This window comes from Scomber japonicus, chromosome 2 (genome assembly GCF_027409825.1).
Source record: "Scomber japonicus isolate fScoJap1 chromosome 2, fScoJap1.pri, whole genome shotgun sequence".
In the NCBI taxonomy this organism is placed as follows: Eukaryota; Metazoa; Chordata; class Actinopteri; order Scombriformes; family Scombridae; genus Scomber; species Scomber japonicus.
Window position 1 is genome coordinate 29,522,355 of NC_070579.1, and position 20,956 is coordinate 29,543,310.

At 42.5% G+C, this 20,956-nt stretch overlaps 2 protein-coding genes across 4 annotated transcripts; one reads left to right on the plus strand and one right to left on the minus strand.

Moving 5' to 3' along the window:
• The first annotated feature begins 711 nt into the window (after positions 1–711).
• Positions 712–12,426, plus strand: rfx1b (regulatory factor X, 1b (influences HLA class II expression)). 3 transcript variants are annotated; one of them, XM_053332393.1, is made up of 18 exons: positions 712–824; positions 1,974–2,349; positions 6,111–6,208; positions 6,335–6,427; positions 7,058–7,128; positions 7,284–7,578; positions 7,680–7,861; positions 7,949–8,068; positions 8,611–8,732; positions 9,498–9,616; positions 9,768–9,871; positions 9,963–10,114; positions 10,238–10,335; positions 10,484–10,633; positions 10,751–10,962; positions 11,052–11,205; positions 11,314–11,359; positions 11,464–12,426. In XM_053332393.1, exons 2-18 carry the CDS (start codon positions 2,001–2,003, stop codon positions 11,643–11,645), a joined length of 2,547 nt encoding a protein of 848 aa, XP_053188368.1. In that variant the 5' UTR covers positions 712–824; positions 1,974–2,000; the 3' UTR covers positions 11,646–12,426. The 3 variants fall into 3 exon arrangements, with proteins under 3 accessions (XP_053188368.1, XP_053188376.1, XP_053188380.1); XM_053332401.1 differs by having other exon boundaries at positions 6,338–6,427; XM_053332405.1 differs by lacking the exon at positions 6,335–6,427.
• Positions 12,427–13,809: 1,383 nt separating this feature from the next.
• dcaf15 (DDB1 and CUL4 associated factor 15) lies at positions 13,810–20,920 on the minus strand. Its single transcript, XM_053330939.1, has 13 exons — positions 20,815–20,920; positions 20,118–20,215; positions 19,414–19,552; positions 19,167–19,273; positions 18,903–19,048; positions 18,647–18,808; positions 17,844–18,467; positions 17,648–17,739; positions 16,636–16,758; positions 16,071–16,153; positions 15,826–15,930; positions 15,619–15,734; positions 13,810–14,640 (listed from the first exon to the last, which is right to left on the minus strand). The coding sequence occupies exons 1-13, from the start codon at positions 20,908–20,910 to the stop codon at positions 14,585–14,587; spliced, it is 1,947 nt and encodes a 648-aa protein (XP_053186914.1). The 5' UTR covers positions 20,911–20,920; the 3' UTR covers positions 13,810–14,584.
• Positions 20,921–20,956: the final 36 nt, after the last annotated feature.

Consider the following 20,956-nt stretch of genomic DNA (forward strand, 5'->3'; position numbering starts at 1 on the left):
TTCACCTCCACCTCCTCTTTGTTATGCCCAGAGATAAGATCAGACCTTTGGGGGCACAATGCACATAGAGGAAAAAGAAAAATTGTGATTAAGTAGTGAATGATGCCTGAGGTGCTGTCAACAGAGGTCTCTGCAATCTAATCACCTCTGACCTTTTACTGGCCTTTCTGTCCCTCACATCAGTTTGGTTATGGCTATATGTCAACTGCACAATCTCAGTCTCACTAACTGCTCTGCTGGGCATTGGATGGAGATCACTATCTGCTCACCCCAAGGATAACTAGGTTGTCACACATACAGTGTCACACATACAGACTTCAGAGAGATTTCAGAAACCAACTGGTGATACTGCTGTGACACAAATCAGCTGTGAACTTCTAAATGTTGCATAATATTAATGATGAGCCTAAAGAGGTTGCAGAGATAAGCGGCAGTAGCAGCATTTTGTATGATATGAGTGACGTGACATTCCGTCATTTCTCATCTATCTGCTTGACATTCTCTGCAATCAATAAAAGTAACATCAGAAGTGGAAATTTGACGTTGGGCTCTGGTGAAAATGACAGGCAGGGGCTGTAAACCAATCAACGATCGCTTTTTTCCCTTGACGCTGCGACCACCTCCCAAGTCATCCAATCAGCATGCAGCGTAGGGCGGGGCGATGACGAGAGGGTAGCAACAGTTGCCCCGGTGAAGGCAAGGCGCCATAGTCACGGTAGTCCTGGCGACAAGAACCAAGCAACGGGAGTCAACAACAACAACCTAAATCTGAAGGGGCGAAAAAAACTTACGACAAAAAGGGACATTGCTGGGATAAATTACAGGTGAAAAAGTACAATATTTCACAATTATAATTTCATTTTCGTTGAATTATATACGCGTTCTTGTTCTTTACAGTCGTCAGCGTTAAGTGAAGCTGGTCGAGCGTGTCAGTGATGAAAGTGGTTGCTAGCTTCTTTCCAAACGCAGACCGTTGTTATGGCGATGTCAGATCTTTGATAAGAGTACAAGATGGCGGGTGTGTGTGTGTGTATGTGTGTGCGCGTGTGTGTTTGTTACAGTGTCAATCTTACTTTTTTTTAACGTATTTGCTAGAGTGTCCAGGCTGCTACTTACACTTTAGATTACTGTGGATTTATAGACGTGATTGGTGACGTGGTGATATATTTACAGACTTAACCGAAACATGACTACCGAGCAACTAGCCAGCTCGCTTTAACGTCATAACTTAACGTGAGCTGGCTAGCCCGGGGAAGCTAACGTTACCACTCTCGCTTTCCCAACTCACTTTTTAAACCCAAGATACAGAAAAGCACATGAAACTGGTTCTGCAACTTAAACGTGAATGGGAGAAGTAAACGCTAATATATGAGAACAGTGTGTTTCGTTGTCTTTTTGTGACTTTGAAAAAGTTTTTGGGTCTGACATTGAGTCACTCCCGTGAACACAGCGTGCCTGGATGATCATCTGATTGTCTTGTTTGCCGTGTTGGTTTACACAGGAGTGGCTTATCTGCCTGTGGGATGGCCTTTAGTACTGACTGACAGTGGGTCAAATAATTAATATGCATTTATTTAAAGCGAGCTAATAATTGTAACGTCTGGGATCCTCCGTGGTCGTACATATTGCCATTCTGAATTAGTAAACTAGTTTTTTAAATTCATTTTAAATGCGGTGGTTACACGGAATTAACCTTATTTTGTAAATTGAATCCATATCTATTCGTGGTGCTTAGCTGTGTTTTATACTACATTCAAACAGGAAGGCTTTAGACTACTGCTTAGTCTTAGACAAAAGCCTTACTTCCTCCTCTGGTTTATGTTACACACACACACACACACACACACACACACACACACACAAACAAACACACCCTCTAAACATGGAGACATACAGGTGAAGTAATGTGACAGCAAAGTGTGTCTCTGTTTTTAACACTTTAATCAATGTGTGCTTTCTCTTTTCATCCACAGAACTAGTGCCTCAAAGCATAGGTTGCCATGGCAACTTCTGGATACTCAGAGGACCTTCAGCCTCAGCAGGCCAACACAGTAACCATAGCAACACCCACTGCCACCACACCCTCATCAGCAAAGACGGCACACTTCCTGTCCGAGATCCCACCGACCTCTGGAAACATTGCATCCGCTAACCAATCAGCCACCGCCTCAAAAACAGGACAGGATGCACTTTGTTCCCAAGCGCCGCCCACACAGGCCCAGAGCCAGAAAGCAGTGGTTCTGACCACTCCCACACAGCACTACGTAACCCCTGAAATCCAGCACTCTGCGGTCCAGAAGAGCAACGGTCAGAGCAACTCGCCTCAGTACATCATAGTGACTGTTACAGGTGAGAAACTGAGGAATGACTGACACATGCATTTATTACATAAGACATACTTTGCACAGCAGTTATTACACACTTTTTAGCTTATGTAAGCAGTAGAAGGGCATGATATGACACGCAGTTTCAGCAAGTTTCAATTTGTCCCACAAGGCTGTTTCTATGATATACACAACAGGCTGGATCCTGGTTGGAGAACAGTGCAGAGGGGGGTTGGTATAAATATTTGTCTTCAAAATAATTACACAGTCATAAGTTGCCAAAGCCTCACGATATCATGAATTGCTTACATTTTTCGACTAGTGGTATAAAAAAAGTTAAGTAAAAGTGTTACCAAATTGTGCCGAAACAGTAAACTGGATACCTGATTAACAGAAATGTAATCATCAAAAACTTTATCATCAAGTAATTATTGAAGTCATTTATTAAGGTAAAATTCCAACAACTTCTTGGTTCAAGGTTTCAAGTGTGAAGATTTGCTACTTGTCTGTTTTTTTTTATCAATGTAAATTGAAAATCTTTGGATTTTGGACTGTTACTGTTTACTATTTTCATTACTTTTTATAGACTAAATGATAGGTAGATGAGTCACTTTTACTTGATAAACATCTCAGGTTTATAAAAGGTTCAAGATTAACTTTATTATCATTCCTAAATGAACTGAGGTTATTCTATGGTCTGATATCGTCAGTATATAATCTGATATAATCAATCATTTTATATGATATCAACTTGCTCAACAGCAGGAGTTTTAAGAAGAAATGTGTGTGTAGTTTCATGCTGGTCAATAGTGGCCATTGGCACAAAACATGTTCAATGATACACACGCAGATATTTGAGGAATGATTTTACTACATTTATATACAACAATCTTTTTAATTATAAATATACATATATTGGTATATTATATTGTGATGATGTATAGTCCTCAGATCCCAGCTTAAATCCCAGCAGGATTGATAGAAACACCTCTGATGTAGTTTGCCTGGTCGGGTGGTGCATACATTATCAGAACAAAATAAGCTGATGGTGTTGCTAGGCTGCACAGTCCCAAACGTGGGAACATGGATGACTGATGGATGGAACCTGATGTTTTTTCTCCTCTGCTGGTTTTGGAGTTAGAGAGTTGGTGGTATTAAAAAAAATCACATCAGACTTAAAAGACCATTTTGCAGATTTCCAACCTTAATTCTAGCCATCTGAATTAGGGATATGTTGTTAAAAAACTACAGTTGTTGCTGATGTACAGCACCAGTGGCGTCATTTGATGTGTACAGTGATGTAATAGGGGGCAACAAAGAGCCACAGGCCTTCATTTGGTGTCAGAGGTTGGTCTCCCAAAACACTCCACTGATAGATAAAACCGGACACTAAAATATATCATAACTAAATACTTTAAAATGTCAATATATTTGTAAGAATACTAGGGTCATGATATAAGCCTTAATACCACACTGTGAAATCAGACATGACACAGTGTGGAGTAGAAGGCAACTACCAGAGCTACATTATAGCGGCAGCTGAAAGGGTGGTGGAGTAGCTAGCACCATCAACCAGCAACCAGTGAGGATAGTCAGAAAAAAGACTGAAAACTCTGCACTAAAACAAATTTTGCCATGCATTGGTTAATGTGACTGTGTTTTCTGACAGAATATTTTGTCAGAATTAAACTCTGAATACACATCAGCGACTGTAACAACCCAGCTCCTCATCGTCCAAAATGAGGTCCACCGACACAGGCAGCCCCGGCAGCATTCTGGCTTATATGCCGATAAATTTGAATTGAGACATCTCACTAATTTCAATTGTCTCTGCTAACCAGCTGCCTTGCTGGGCCGCCTGCGTTCTGTAAACGCTGTCAATAACAGATTGGACAGGATGCTCGCAGTACTTTCTGGTTGCTGTAGGATTCCGCCTACAGCCTTCTCGCTCAGTTTTCTCTTGTCACAAGGCACTGATTTGTAAAACCGTTGCACATTTCTACTCAGAAACCAACATATTCACAGCGCTGAAGTTTCTCCTTTAAGGTTTGCAATTCCTGCGGTGGTACAGAAAATGAGATAAGCCCGTATCTATGGTAGCCAATGTAATATGAGCTTGCGAGGCTTTGGACCTTCTCCAGATATCACTTTAAATTAATTTGCTTTTTAAAAAAGTGTCCTGAATAAATAAAAAAAAGCTCAGTCATCTGTAAATCATTTTCTATTCTAAAATAAAGTGTTAACTAATGGAAATGAAAGGGAATTCATCCCAACACTGATGTCCGTCTGTATGTTTATTTTAGGCGGTCTATTCGTAGATCTTTCTGCCTGTAGTATCAAGTGACACTGTGCACTCTCACCCAGACTGAGAGACTCACAGGCCTGGAGCTCGTCTCCTGCTCATGAAGCAAGACTACTCAGTTAGCCAAATATCTGCACTTATTAAAACCTCTCATTTCCACATATCAGAAACATAAGAGGAGCTGGATTTTATGCAGTACAGTTACACAGCTAATGTACTGGAATAATCCAAGCCTCGTGAGGGAGAATGTATTTTACTCTTTTCCATGTATCTGTTCACATTAAAGATAGCACGTGAAAATGATGTATGTCAAGATTTCTATTGAAGTCAGTCATTGTACACTCACCTTAAATACTGTAAGAATACAGCTCAGCTTCATGTTTTAATCATCAATCCATCACATGTATTATAGAGCCTGTAGTGTTAGAAAATAATAGTAGTGTAAAAATCCATCATACTGATATGAATCAAATCAATTAAGAAATCCCTTTTTGAGAATGAATATTAAGTAGTTTTACATGATAGAAGAAGTTATTGATAAATAAGCGATTGAAAAAGTGCCAGACACTTTTCCTGTCAATCAACTAATCATTTAATGAAGTATGTCTGCGGTCGTCCAGGTCTTTGTATATCTGGAAGTTCTAAAGGACTGAACCTGCTTCAGATTCTTGAAGATGTTTCGTCTCATCCAAAACGCCTCCTTCATTCTGATTAGTAGCCTCGTAGTGTCAGCACTGTGTACAATACAGCGTGATGAAAATTGCAAAAAAAACGACTCTCCTGTCGCACAGTTAAAAGTTATGTGTTTGTGTTTTAAAGTGTCTCTTCTGGTGACTCACAGCTGCAGTCATCAGCTCCCATCTGTCAAGACTGGATGAACCTGGTGATCTTAAAACAAGTAAATACAGTCATGGATCAGAACGGTTCGCACACATTAACTTTTTTTTTTTTGTCTCATTCGAGATGCAAACCTAATTTCTAGTGAGTTCTAGTGATAACTCATTTCTGAAGCGGGCTGTGGAAGTGTATAACGGGAGGGATTATGAAGTTTTGAAGTATCACGAGAGGATAACAGACATCAAAGTAGGAAATCATTAGAGTAAAAGGTTCCAAGGAAATGTGTTTTACCCTCTATCCCATCATCTTCCACGTATCTCTCGATTTCCCTCTTTCATCCGATCTGCATGTTTACAAGATGGAGGGATTTCTCTCCATCTGGTGAGATTAGCTGTCCAAGGCTGTCCCCCTGTGTGTGCAACATATAAGGATGAAAAGAGAGTCCTCACTGTCAGTCTCTCCTCAGCTGAACAAAAAAAACAACAAGAAACTTAGATGTAGGATGTTCTGCAGTGGCTGTTATTACGATTTGGAAGCAGTTTGTCGTGAGTACTAAACGTGTGGCGCTGATGGTTGGATTTTCTGGTGATATTTATTTGACGATCTGATAAATCTTCTCTCTTTTGTCCTTCCCGTGTGATCCCCAGAGGGCTCGGTTCACTCCAATGACAGTCTGTCAGACTCTAGCCCCCCTGCCCCAGGTGTCCCCACTCAGGTGGTCCAACCAGTGCAGACCACCTCACAGGTAAGACAGGCACCACACACACACACACACACACACACACACACACAGTATTTGTAATTTGACTGTGTAGTAGTAGGTCATAGATGATGATGAAGTTTTATCTGAAACTGCGGGTTTGCTCACCAGCAGAGATCAGTGTTGCAAGCGGTGTCACAGGCAGCCAAGAGGATTCAGTCAGGCCACATCAACAACCTGCAGTCTGTGCACATTAACCAGGAGGTAAACACACATATACGCACACACACACACACACACAGCATTTCATCTCATCATGTAAGAAAAACATTCATACATTTAAAGTGTGGATGTAACATGATCGTGATCATGATCGTACTGTCACAGATAGTAGAATCAGAGCGATGTGGGAGTGAAAGCCGTTAAGTGGCCTTTTGACCAAAGTCATAATTTCACTCTTGCTTTGCATGTCTCTCCACCTTCATCATACCCTCCTCAGACTGTCTGAGATGCACCTGAACACTGAGCTGTGCTGTTCATGCTGTTTCAGACTACTACTTTGTTCTTGTTTTTTTTTTTTAAGTTGATAGTACGGAAACAGACACATAAAATTGGCTAAAAAAGTTATGTTAAATCATGATAATGGTGAGCTGCCAGAGAGGTTTCAGGAATTGGGTCTGGCTTCTCTCTCCCTCCTCGAAACAAACTCCCTCTTGTTATCACGGGAGGGAATTGTTGACTTGGCAACATTTTTTTTGAAAAGTAGTATTAAATAAAACAAGTTGTGGGAAGATGAAGATGAATAGAATAGCTTTAAGATGTTTAATATTATACATGAAAATATGAAATAAATAAATTTATCTCTTTCACTCTATCTACTATCTTTTTGTCAAGGTGGAGCAGGTGTACTCTGGCCAGGTGCAGTATGTTGACGGGGCGGATGCAACTTTCACTACGTCCACTATGTGAGTAGAAAGAAACCTGCTCTGTGTCAGTGGCGCATATCTCTCTCTCTCTCTCTCTCTCTCTCTCTCTCTTTCTCTCTCAACTAGTGATACAGCCGTTCATTAATGTTTGTGTGTGTGTGTGTGTGTGTATGTTTACATCTCTCTCCATCCAGCCGATCAAGTACCTACCCTTTCTCCGACTCGCCCCTCTTCTCCCAGACCCCTCCCACCTCCTCCTCCACCTATTACGATGCTACGCCCAGCTCCGACTCAGACATTGGTGGATCTGTGACCTCACAGCCGGTCTCTGTGGCAACAGGAGCCAATAGCGGGGGAGCTGCTGTGGGTGGAGGGGGCTACGTCATTCAGGGAGGCTATGTGTTAGGAGCGGGGGGAGCTGGAGCAGCAACAGCAGGTGGAGGAGGACAGAGTTATTCCAGCCCGAACTCACGTGCCCCACCTGCTACTGTGAGTACTAAAGTTCACTTTGCTAAAACCTGCTTCGCATCATGTTTACAATTACAGAAAGGTTCAGAACATTAAATTCTGTGACCGTCCATCTTCCACAGGTGCATTGGCTGTGTGATAACTATGAGGGGGCAGAGGGGGTGAGTTTACCTCGCTGCACCCTCTACTACCACTATCTGCTCCACTGCCAGGAGCAAAAACTAGAACCTGTTAATGCTGCGTCTTTCGGAAAACTCATCAGGTCCGTATTCATGGGGCTCAGGACACGGAGATTAGGGACCAGGTACATAAATACACAAACACAGGTACATGAATTTTACTAGATATATATCTCTGGGTGTGGTCGTGACTCTTTGTGTGTGTGTTTCAGAGGAAACTCTAAGTACCACTACTATGGTCTAAGGATCAAATCCGGTTCCCCTCTGCTCAGGCTGATGGATGAACAACAGCACATGGCGATGAGGCAGCAGCCCTTCTCACAGAAAAACAGGTATCCACATCGTCATTCATAAACAACAATGTTTATCATGTTCTCCATCTAGGTTTTGCAGGTTTTTGGTTATAAACTGAAGTCACTGAAGTTATTTCAATGAGTCCTAAGGGAAACATAAATGTCTGAATAAAAGTGGTATTGCAAATCCAGCTGATACTCATTGAGACACTTAATTTAAAACCACAAATGTGAACTTCGTGTGTTGCTAGAGGAAAATTCAGTAGATCATCAAAGTCACTAAGATGCATCATCTGGGCACCATGGTTATTGGTTCCAAATTTCCTTATGATACTTGTTCCATTCGGATCACCAAAGTCAGTAAACTTCATCCTCTGGGACCTTGAATGTCTACACAATTTCATGGCAATCAATCCAGTAATTGTAGAAATATTTCAGTATAGACCATCCCTAGAGTAAGTAGCACGGCTAAAAATGCTACTATGGTTTTATGTCTTTAAATCTGTGTCAGTCACAACTTCTACTTCTTCTTCAGTGACTGCCTCCCTGTCTCTCTTAATGATGTGTACCCTGTGTAACAGGATAAAGCCAGTTCAGAAGACACACGGTATCACCAATGGGACATCAGGTGGGCTGGGTCAGCAGCAGGCAGGAGCGCTCTGTGATATTTCAGCCCAGGTGCAACAGTACCAGCAGTTCCTGGGTGAGAAACACTCACTCTGCTCAACGTTCACTATTGTTTTGTAACCCTAACCCTAACCCTTTTATTATATGATTTTATTTAAAAGAAGAGAAACCTGTCCTTTGATTATGATGTAATGAGCTGTGGTAACACTGTCATAATTAATTAGTTGACAAATTTTCTTAAAATCATAATTTAGTGCATTTTCTCATCATCTAAACAATCCATGTAAATTGAATGTTTTGCAAAGCTGTTGCTGTAGTTTAAATTTTATGTTGTTTTCACACATTTACAAGAAGACTTCAGTCTCACAGATCAGGGGGGTATTCCAGAAAGCGGGTTATGTGAAAACTCAGTGTAAGTTAACCCTGAGATGAGGGTAACTCTGAGTTATCCATTCCAGAAAGAGAGGTAACTGAAACTCTGAGTCAGTCACCATGGTAACTGACTCCCTGTGAAGATAGATTCTTCAAGAAAGAGAGTTTCTACCTGTCTCCTCTTACCTGAAGCAAGCTGCCAGACATGGGTTGTCCGTTTCTTCGCAATCTGATAGATATTGAGGCAGAATTAATTCGCTATGCCTTACATCGGGATAGGTATTCATAGGCTCAATTGGATGTGCTTTTATTCCGAGATCTGGAAACGGATACTCAGAGTTTCCCATCTCAGAGTAAGTCAACTCAGAGTTCAGGGTTAGACTCAGAGTTTGTTGAACCTCCTACCTGGAATACCCCCCAGATCTGACATGTGAAATTTACAAACGTCCCTCTGCTGTATCTTGCGTAGAAGCATCACGACCACTGCCAGACTTCGTCGACATTGATCTGCAAGATAGAACACTGCCTGACGGGGTCCTTTTAGAACACCTCAAGGCCTTTCAGACTCTCTACAGAGAACACTGCGAGGTAGGCAGCATGAACAAAGACAGGATACATACACTGATCACAATACTGTTTTTATTACTTTCCAATGAACATGTCAACATATCATCAAGAAGCAACTACAATTGCAAAGACAGCTAAAACTCCTCCATGATCTCATGTGTGATCCCTGCAGGCCATTATGGATGTGATGGTCAACCTTCAGTTCACTCTTGTGGAGACACTGTGGAAATCCTTCTGGAGGTTCAGCCAGAGCAGTGATACAGAATCCCTCAATATGTATGTATCAAACACGCAAAAACAATCTAATGGAAGAAATAACATTCTCATAATGTCTGTGTGTCTCATAATGTTCCGTCTCCTTCTGCAGGCACAATGAATCTGAGAAGCGTCTGCCGAAATCCTGCCTGGTGGTGCTGTGTAAGTTCGAGCCTGTGCTGCTCTGGACGAAAGAGTGCGACAACCTGCTCTACCAGACTCTGGTGGAGATCCTCATACCTGATGTACTTAGACCCATCCCTAGTAAGTTAGTAAGGCGTCTAAGGGGCCTTTATGTCGGAAAAGTATCCAGTGAGGGAATCACAGTTAATCAATAGAATTCCAGAGGTAACATCTTTAAATGTAAATATGCAACCTTTTCCTCAGGTGCCTTAACTCAGGCCATCCGTAACTTTGCCAAGAGTCTGGAGAGCTGGCTGACAGGCGCCATGATGAACATCCCAGAAGAGATGGTTCGCATAAAGGTATCTGCATGTTTGTAGGCTGATGCAGTGTCAAGACGGAGATGCAGTGTCCAAGTGTGATCTGATTTTACTTCCCACTCATATCTTGTGGGTGTGACCTGAGTCAGTCATTATGTCCTTCTTGATTCTCCTCCCTCCCTTCCTACAGGTGGTGTGCATTTGCTCCTTCTCCCAGACACTGCGTCGCTACACTAGCCTGAACCACCTGGCTCAGGCAGCCCGTGCCGTCCTCCAGAACTCAGCCCAGATCAACCAGATGCTCTCCGACCTCAACCGGGTGGATTTCACTAACGTTCAGGTCTGTCTGCCCTCAGTGTTGTGCATCTCCACTCCTCCCATCTGTTCCTGTATTTGGTGTTTAAGTGAAATAGGAGCAGAACATTTGACACAGTCCACCTGTGCCCCCCCCTTTCAGGAGCAGGCATCCTGGGTGTGTCAATGTGAAGACCGCATGGTCCAGCAGCTAGAGCAAGACTTTAAACTGACCCTGCAGCAGCAAAACTCCCTGGAGCAGTGGGCTGCCTGGCTGGACAGTGTTGTCTCTCAAGCCCTTAAACCTTACGAGCACAACCCTGCCGCCCTACCGAAGGCTGCCAAGGTCTTCCTGCTCAACTGGTCTTTTTACAGGTGAGAGAAAAAGTTGCATGTGAAGTGTTAGACACCACCAACTGAAACGTTTGTGTTCACATTGTGCATCTGCTCCTCTCTCTCACCAGTTCAATGGTTATCCGGGACCTGACTCTGCGCAGTGCCGCCAGTTTTGGCTCCTTTCACCTGATCCGCTTGCTCTATGATGAGTATATGTACTACCTGATAGAGCACAGGGTGGCCCAGGCTAAAGGAGAGACGCCTATTGCAGTCATGGGAGAAGTATGTGTCCCCACATGAAGTAACATAATGCAGCCTGCATTTGATGTATGTGTCCAAACTTTACTACTGTAATGTGTTTAAAAATGTCCCGTTCTTTCTGTGTTGCAGTTCGCGAGCACTGTCAAGAGCCGAATCTCTCCGGATATGGAGAAAGGTGAGAAAGGCATGGTTTATGTTTCGAGTTTTACATCTTAGTTTTCTCTGAGCCTCTGTCGCCAGGTCACTTACTGTCCTATCAATGTCTGTCATCTCCATCAGATGAGGAAGAGGACGATGAGGAAGAGGAGAGCGATGAGGAGAGCGGAGATCTGGTGCTACAGTCCAACGCTCTGAGCGCACTCGAGGACGACGACAAAGATGGAATGGAGCCGCCGACCAAGCAGCCCAGGACCAGTTTAAATCTGCACACTTTGACCGAGACGAACAGCACACCACCGTAGTCACTCATTTGTATAATTGACACACACACACACACACACACACACATTACACACCTTTGCTTTAATTTTAACATCATGTCATCTCATTCTACACCCAGCCTGTGTATGCTTGTGGTTCGAAAACAGATGATGTTCGATGTTGAGTGTGCGTCTAAGCATGTGAGAAAAGTGGGAGAGCGCTTTGCCAATTTTTATGTTATGTACTTTTGTGCTGCCATTTTTTTTCTTTTCTCTTTTGCCTTTGCCTGATCATTTACAATCCTTCCCTTGTTCCCTGTGCCTTCCCTGACTATCTAGCGGCTACACATCAATAGCTGCTCCTGTCCAGCCTATTATATGTACAGTATATACAAACACATACATATATAAATATAAATATATATATATATTCTTGATTCCCTCCTGCCCCGCTTTAACCACTGACCTGATTGCTGTGGAGAGATGAAAAGACTCCAAAATACTCATAAATATCACTCACATTGCCTTTTAAAGCAATGACTATGCAGGGGAGCTGGACTTTAATGAATGACACTGTCTGAAATACATTTTTTTTTAAATCTCAGAGTAGCATCTGGACTCATACTGCACCATGAATTTTGTTGGCACTAAAATAGATTGACAGCTATTTGTGGATGCCATGTTTTACTTTTTTATGTGGGTTCTTTATAATTTGGCCAACTAACTGATACCCTGTGCCTTTGAGAGATTTCTAGCCTGAAAAAGCTTGTATTCTATATATTCTGTATCGGTGGATTAATAAATGAAGGTCCTGTGAAGTAGTCTTGGTGTTGTCATAAACTTTTACTAGCTGCAACAAAAAAATGAAGATGGTGACAGTCAAGCCTCGTTGTGATAGTCCGCCCAGTTTGCTGTTTTTCATCCATTTTTTTTCTTCATCTATCCATCCATCCATCCATCCATCCATCCATCCATCCATCCTTCAAATCTCATTATCCCTGCCACACACACAAGTAATTTACTCAAGTGCTACCCACCACACAGACCTTCCTAGATGCAGTTTATTTTGAACAGGCAACAGGACGCCAAAGCTTATCCCATCCAATCAGCAGCATTTACAACACTGTATCCCTGGCAACCTTTGTACCAGCTAGATGTACCAGCTACAGCTATCTCAAAGTTTTTGTAGTGCAAAATTAGATGTTTATTTTCCAGGTATCTAAACAGTCGCAGCTACTCTGTACGTTGCACATATTGTAGATATATATATTCTGTACCTTTTTGTGAACGCTGTCGTATATCCAAACTATTTGTATGTTGTTGAACCATTATTGCCTTAAGAAATATGTTGTGGTATGTCCACTATCCAGAGTATTGAGCTATATTTTTATTGTGGTGATGATGGTGTTGGTAATGATGATGATGATGGACCAAGCATGTGAATATGGTGACTTTACAAAAGAGCACTTGCCCAACCAGCAGCTTCTCACGTGGTGTGTTATCAGATGTTGATTTTAGTGTGCTAGTGTGTTGGGGTGGGGGGGGAAACGATAGAAACGGTATCGATAGCGGGACGTTCTTCCCGCTAAGATGCCACCAAATGACTTTCAAAGAGCACTCATTAAAAACTTTGATGTATTTGCATTTATTTGTTCTGTGAGGGAAGAAATCCAAATCTAACTTGAGAAGTAAAATCAACTTCTAACTACAATGTCACTATTAAAAAAAAAAAAAAAAAGGACTAATCTTGTGCTGCTGAACCTTTTATAAACGAGGTCCTCTTGATGTTACTCCGAAGACCCTTTGTACCTAAATCTGTGATCAACGTTTGTAGCTTTATTCTCACTGTTGACTAAAAGGATGTGATTGCTCTCTCGAAACTTGTGCAAGGTTTTCTTTCATTTATGAGACTCTAGACGCTGTTCTTTACTCAACCACATCATTTCTAACTTGTCTACTGTAGTCCACTGTATACAGGACCATCGTCACAGATTGCCTACAATATACCTACCAGTTACAACCGAAAGGCTAATAATGATTTAGTTTTATTTTAAGACCTTTTAGAATGCAGTGTTGACAATAAAGCAAAAAATGAGAGAAAAGCTTAGAAAATATGATCAATACAGGGTAGCAAGAATGTTTTTCTGTTGTCAGGTTGCTCAGGTTGGGAACTACTAACCTACACCATAGACTGTTCTGTTATAAGATTCTTTATTTGTCCAAATCTTAACACAATAGACGCACAACAAATTTTTCGAACATTTATTTTGACAAAATATCCTAAAAGAACATAGTTTTACTTCCATGCCAGCGAAGCAGGTGACCCCCCCAACAACGTTCTACTGCGACGGCGGGTGTACAAAAAGATGTGCAGTGATGCAGTACAGGGGTTTCACTGCGTCTCGCTTTGATAAATACTGCAGCCTTATGAATTGACACAGCTAGACCGAACGGGTCCAGGTTAGGTGAGGAAACGACTTGTTCAGAAGCAGCTGAATCTGTCAACTTACATTAAAAACATGCACACGCCCATACGTACACGCACTTGTTCTCGGGATGAAATCACCTTGTGGACGTCATACAGGTGCAGGTTTGTATAAGTTCACAAAAAAAAAAACAAAAAAAACACTCGCACGACATCAGTATGCCCTTATGTATAAAAACAAAATGTAAAAATTAAATCTCCGTTTAGTCCAGCTCTTGGTTTTGGTGCTTGCAATAATACAGTACATAACAAAAAAAAAAAAAAAAAGAAATAAGAAAATTAAACACAGATAGTCTATAAATCTTCATCTTTACAGTATCACATCTAGAGCCATCTTTGTTCAGTTTTAATTTGTTACCAAAGCGCAGTCGCTGAACACGTGCAGTTTTATCCATGTTGAGGTTGAGCTCCATACTGAAGATGAGGCCATGTCAACGTGTGTGTGTGTGTGTGTTTGTGTCACTTTTGTTTCAGTAGCTTTGGCGCGCTTCCTTCTTCACAATACAATCCAGGTGCATCGGTCACTATCTGCCAGCACTTGAAGGGACGAGCCTACAGGTGAGAAGATGAACGAGAATTCAATTACATTTCGCACTTATTTACAGTTTGCAAGCTTGAGGAAGATCCTAATGGCAACTGGTACCTTGAACATGACTCAAATGTATGAAATTGTATGCAATTTGTGGCCTCCAGCAACCTAAATACCTCTCATACAAATCTAGGTATCTAGGTATTCCAGTAGATGCATGTTGACTATCTAAGTTAAGGTAAGGTTAGGTACCTTTATTTATCTCCCTAGGCAGAAATTCAAAATTGGCAGAACATTAGCCTTGTAATGGTGACTATCTAAAAAAAAATAAATAAATAACAAATTCGGTAACTGTAAGCAAAGTATGCAGTTACTCACTAACTTGCTTTAATGACTTTTTTGATTGTGACTAGTTTTGCATCGAAGGACTAGTGTGTGAGAGTTAGTGGCCTCTTGTGGTGAGGTTGCAGATTGCAACCAAATAAACCTCACACCCTTCCCTTTCACTTATGGTGGCCACAAAACCAGTGAAAAATGTGAAGGCTCCTCCTGAAGTCAGTGTTTGCTTTGTCCATTCTGGGCTACTGTAGAAACCTAGTGGTGCAACATGGCGGGCTCTGTGCTAGAGGACCCGCTCCCTATGTAGATATAAAGGGCTCATTCTACGGTAATGAAAACCCAATGATTCTTAATTTCAGATGATTATACACTAATCAAAACACACTTATGAATATTACATTACATTTCTGCCAAGTCTGTTCAGCTTCATACCAATAAATTCTACACACTGCACCTTTAAATAGAGGTACCTTTTACCTCTTACCAAGCTGGACACTAGAAGTTAAAGTCAAAGGCAGTCTAATCTAATCCAGTTGTGTGTGATTTCTGACCAACCCTATGACCTGGATGAGGACTATAACCTGGGCAGACATCAACAACATTTCGAGAAATTACTGAGTCTGAATCTGAGGCAAATATCAGGACATTGTATGTGTATGTACCTTTATGTAAAGCTTCATTGGTCATGCGATTGATGTATCGGGAGCTGCTCTCAGGAACAAGCCACTTCATCACTGTGTTCACACAGGACTTCCTGTAAGAACTCCACACACTCCCACTGACAGAGACACAGAGCGTCACCTTCAACATGACCGAACCAAATACAGCTTAACAAAAAACATTCAGAGATGAGTGTGTTAATTCCTCACCTGGTCTGACCCTTTACTTCTGTGAGGTCACCGACACCCACTGTGCAACACACACCTGTGTTTAAATCCCAGCTCACCTGCAGGTTGGAATGGTAGGTGTTTGGCCTGAGAACAAAAACGATGAAAAACAAACTTAGACAGGGTGGAAAAATGAGACGATAATCCAAAGCAAGTGGCAGATGGAGGCTGATGGAGGCTTTGGCTTAATCAGGACAGCTGTTAACAGCAGAGAGGAGGACAAGCACCTGCAGTGCTCCTCGTCTGAGGTGGAAAAGGCCAGTAACAGCAGCCCGATGTTGATCATCACGGTGTTGGTCTCTGGACACACCTGAAACACATCAAACATGTTACTTCCAGGTCAACGGAAAAAATCTTCCTTCCTCATAAACATGAAATATTATGAATTTTGTGAAATTAGTTGGAAAAAATGTCAATGTTTGTATATTTCTGTGAACTTTCCTGTCTGGGACGTGTTGACGAAAGTGTCATTATAATGAATAAATCAAAAAGACCAGAGAGAGCAGCTGCCCTAAAGTCACCAGCTGTGTACTGGACCATTCAAGTGACTGTATTGTATGGTTTAGTAAAAAGTGAAATACAATAAACCCAGAGACTGCAGGTCTAGGCTTGTCACATGCAATCCAATATATATCATGTATTATTTCAACAACCTAACATACTTTATTTCCTCCACATTGAAACGAGGAGGAAGAAGAAGTGGAGAAGTGAATAACAGCTGCAGCAAACATGTGAGGAAGTATATTCTGTGTGTGTGTGTGTGTGTGTGTGTGTGTGTGTCTGTGTATTGACCTCTAATATCACAACATCATAGTCACTGAAGGAGCAGAACTGTGGGGCCCAGGCAGCGTCACTCCTAATCACCTCGTTGATGAGATACTCAAAGTCCAGAGTCAACTGCTCCACACACACACTCTGAAAGAGAGAAAACACTTCTTATTAAAAGCAACTAATAGTAAAAACACAAACAAATAACTGTTTACACAGAAATATTATCAATACAGTAAATAATGTCTCTTTTTACTTCACATTTAAAAGGTCTGGTGGCTGAGAGAGTAGGCTTTGTTGACAGTTAAAACTAAAAATGGATCAAGGACCTAATGAAATAACCAGAGCACAATCTTGAATGCATGCTCATAAAGTAGTTACAGTCATGCGATACTGAAAATGGTGTTTCATTAGACTAGTGAGTAAATTAAAAGCAGATCAGAGAGCAGCGCTGGTACAGAATTCCTGAGTCAGCAGCCAACCACTGCCGCAAGTTACACATCAAAGTTTCAGAGCACCAATATACTGTATATTAGAGGTTGTAGATACATAAACAGCAGTAATTAAAGCACGAGGCTCTAAATGACCCCCTGGAGCACATCATAACCAGCAGAATTTCAGACTGGGTCATCTCAATCCTAACACACTGATTCTGTCTGATAAAGAGCTCCTGATCTGTTGCACAGATCCTTTCTGCAGCTGTGTTCTACAGTCATGTTACAAGCGTGTTTGACCAAACAGATATTCTTCTATTTTAAGCCACACAGTTGTCAACACAGACTGCATATCGGCTCCTATTCCTCTCGTGTTATAAACTTGTAACCAATTGTTCACAATATGAAGCATAGTTTTACACTTTGAGTCTACTTTCTGTTTTTGTACACTTAAAGAAAGTGAATCTTTATAGTTCTCTGAGCGCTGCTGAGACACAGGTGACCTTAACACTAAATACATCCTGTGTCAACACAGACAGAGGACTTAAACTGCTGCTGCTGCTGATGTGCTGACGTGATGATATTCCCAGCCTGTCACACACCTGTCCATCGTGTGGCTCAGTGACCAGCTGCAGGTTCCGTCCTTTGAGATCAGTGACTGTGAAGGGTAGCTGAACTTTATCGTCTTCGTAACCTAGGCACAGAAATGAAGGGGAAAATGCCAGTCAGCAGCTTCAGAACTTGACATGTTCAAACTTTTTATTCTCTAAATCTCTTGTCTGTCTCTCTTTGTCCCACCTGCTGCACCTCCTGTATTCTGCTCCGCTGCCCCTGGCTGTTGGAGGCGATAGTGCAGGCATGAGTAGTTGACATATCCAGGCTCGCTGGGGCCGACATCCTGGGATGAGGACGGAGTTGAAGGGGACGAAGGTGACGAGGAGGAAGAGGAGGAGGCGGGAGACATCACTTGTTCAGAGCTGGGCGGCAAACTGTGGTTCCCACCTGATGTCGACGCTTGTGGTAAACTAGTCCGTCTTTCCTCCTCCCGCCTCTCTCTACAGTCCTGCTCCTCTCTCCGAGTCTCTATGTTTGACGCTTTGTCTGCTGGAGTCTGCGCTGCCTCTTTTTCGCCAGTGTCGGTAGTTCTCCTTTCTACCTGGCCTTCTTTTTCTTTTCCCGCTCCTCCCTGGGCTCGCCTGAAGAGGTCCGCCGCGAACTCTCGGGCTCGTGCAGCCGCTTGCGACTGGCTGGGAGACGAGGGTAACGGAGCGGGCCTGCTAGGTGGCGGCCGGCTTTCGGGAGATCCCTGAGGTAGTGAGGACGAAGAGGAGGCTGATGAGGTGGGGGAGAGCGACACGGAAGCTTGACTTGACAGAGCTGCTCTCTTTGTGTAGAGGATCTGCGACGACTGACCCTGCTTACCTGCAAGAAACATGCGAAGATAATAACCCGATAATTGGACAATCTCGCAGATATGGAGATGAGAAAATGAGCATCATGAATGTCAATTGTCTTTTCTGGAGATGAAGGCACAGCAAGAGCTCATCATCACTTCTAACTTGACAGAAATGTGCTAATACGGCTATTAATTTGTGTGTTACCTTGGCAGAGTGAGATGCCACAAGCCACCAGAGAGTAGCTAGTGTTTAACAGGATGACCTGGTCCTTCTTCAGCTGGAATGCTGGCTGGAAAGTGGGAAACGGGTACACCACCTGGTACCTGCTGTTGAGCACATAGCCATGCTCCAGACACTCACCACTCCCTGAGGAGAGACAGAGATGACAGATGAGAGAGCGACAGAGGCAGTGAGGTCGGTAGAGGAGTGCTGTTGTGTGTGTGTGTGTGTGTGTGTTTACCTGTGCGTATTGTCGTGGCTGAGGGAACTGGGCAGCAGACAGAGCAAGGTTTAGGAGGAGGCATGGAGGCGATGGTGATGTAGATGTCCCTGTTGTTCTCATCACTCATCATCAAGTTCATCAGAACCGAGTTTGAACTGCGTGTACTGGCAGGTTGAACCACACATGCACATAAAATTACTTGCAACGGTATATATATTACATATTTCTATCTGAGTTGCAATCAATTCCACATGGTTGATAGTTGTGTTAATTATTTCTTACTTGAAGCCAAAAATGACTATTTTGGAGTGGTCATTTGGCCACTCGCACACAGTAAGGTACAGGTCACTGTAGATTTCTTCGCCTGCAAACAGTCGCACATGATGGACCTAGAGGGAAGACACAGATATCCATACATTCAGTTTATTCCTCTAAGATAACAACTGCATAACAAGTTTCTCCAGTTATAAACCACACAGGATAGTGGTGTCATTTCCAGGTAGCAAACTACAAGTATCAACTCCTTTACCTGTTTGAGTCTACTGTGCAGGTTGAACTCCCACCAATACAGATGATAAGTATAGAAAGAGAAATCATCATCCTCTCCGCAGTCGCTGGTGTAGGACAGAACGTAGCGGCCGCATTTGGTGAAGCCAAGAAAGATATGTCTGCAACCAAAATAGTGATGCATCACTGTACCACATGTCTCATTGAACAATATCACATGATTAATTCTTAGTGTGAATGTAATGGTCACCAGCAGGGATGGACCAATCCAGTATGCTTGATCAATACTGACATGCATGATGTGACAGCTCCATATTTAAGTTTTGTAGTCAGTATCAGTATAAAATGGAGTGTTTCCACTATCAGTTACGTTCATTCAGTCATAGCAGGCTGCCGACTCTGTGTTTTTATGATCCAGCAATCCCTGGCCTGTAATCTTGCATAAAAATGGTCCCAATGAGCTCCACACAATGTCATCTCAAAATTGAAAAAAAGGCTGCATTGATATTGGTTCTGTACTCTGCATCAGCAAAGATCATGATTTATTGAAATGTGTGTAACAGAGGGAGAAAATGTTGGATTACAGCATCCCTACTGGAAACTTTAACAACACAACCTATGTGGAAGCACACACCAAAGACCTCATTTGGTTTGAGAAGCTCTCTGTGTGCTTGGCCAGTAGTATTTCAGTCTACTGTAGTTTTTAGTAAACACACACACACTGACCCTGCTCTCAGGAACTCCTCGCTGACAATGTTCTTTAATGGGACACACACCCGAGGTGGGAGCTTCCTGAATAGGCGCTGAGAAAACTGTCCTGACAGCTGCAGAAAAGACAAGGGAGTGAGAACAGATGTAGACAACTTCATAAACACATACATGGTGGAAAGTGAAACATAAAAAGTGTATGTAGGATAAAAATGATTTACTGCAAGCTTTAATCACTGGTGATGCCTCTGGATACACACTACACAAGACATCACCTGAGCACTCTCACACAGTAGACCGGCTGTCTGTGGAGTAAAGGTGCAAACGCATTTATGAGCTGTAAGAGATACTGGAAGGCTCTGCAGCGTTTAGCAAAAGCTAACGTCGGACTGGGCTTAATGAAAAGGATGTTTACCATTGGCTTTAGTGGCTAGTGTGCTTACACCATTCAGACGACTACGGGCATATTAGCAAACCAAACTAAGAGAGACACACCGATAGACATTGCTAAAAAGCGGGAAGAACGAACATACTTTCATACTTTGTAGCATTAGCTAATTAGCGACCTGCCTGCCGTTAGCTTTTAGTTAGCCGTCGAGCTAGTTAGCAGCTAGCCTCAGAAGCTCCTGAACAAGGAGCCTGGATCTCAACAAGCGCTGTCTGAGGCCATCTGTTCATATTTTCTGCCTTACATCTTGTACTTTGTTTTGCCTACCTTCCCCCGCATGAGGAGCTTCACGACATGGTCTTTATGTTTTCTTTGAGCTTTGTGTTTGCCATCGTCCTTTTCTGATTTCGAGCTGGGCGCCATCTCCCACTGAACGGTTGTCTCTCGTTGCTCTCACAGCCGTCCTGAT

What these genes read in the sequence shown, in the direction of transcription:
- rfx1b (XM_053332393.1), top strand. Translation starts at nt 2,001, where the DNA reads ATGGCAACTTCTGGATACTCAGAGGACCTTCAGCCTCAGCAGGCCAAC. An exon ending in ACACGGAGATTAGGGACCAG is followed by an intron (nt 7,862 to 7,948) that starts GTACATAAATAC and finishes TGTGTGTTTCAG; the next exon opens with AGGAAACTCTAAGTACCACT. An exon ending in TGGATTTCACTAACGTTCAG is followed by an intron (nt 10,634 to 10,750) that starts GTCTGTCTGCCC and finishes CCCCCCTTTCAG; the next exon opens with GAGCAGGCATCCTGGGTGTG.
- dcaf15 (XM_053330939.1), bottom strand. Translation starts at nt 20,910, where the DNA reads ATGGCGCCCAGCTCGAAATCAGAAAAGGACGATGGCAAACACAAAGCT. An exon ending in GAGGAGTTCCTGAGAGCAGG is followed by an intron (nt 19,553 to 20,117) that starts GTCAGTGTGTGT and finishes TTTTGGTTGCAG; the next exon opens with ACATATCTTTCTTGGCTTCA. An exon ending in GAAGTAAAGGGTCAGACCAG is followed by an intron (nt 15,735 to 15,825) that starts GTGAGGAATTAA and finishes TGTCTCTGTCAG; the next exon opens with TGGGAGTGTGTGGAGTTCTT.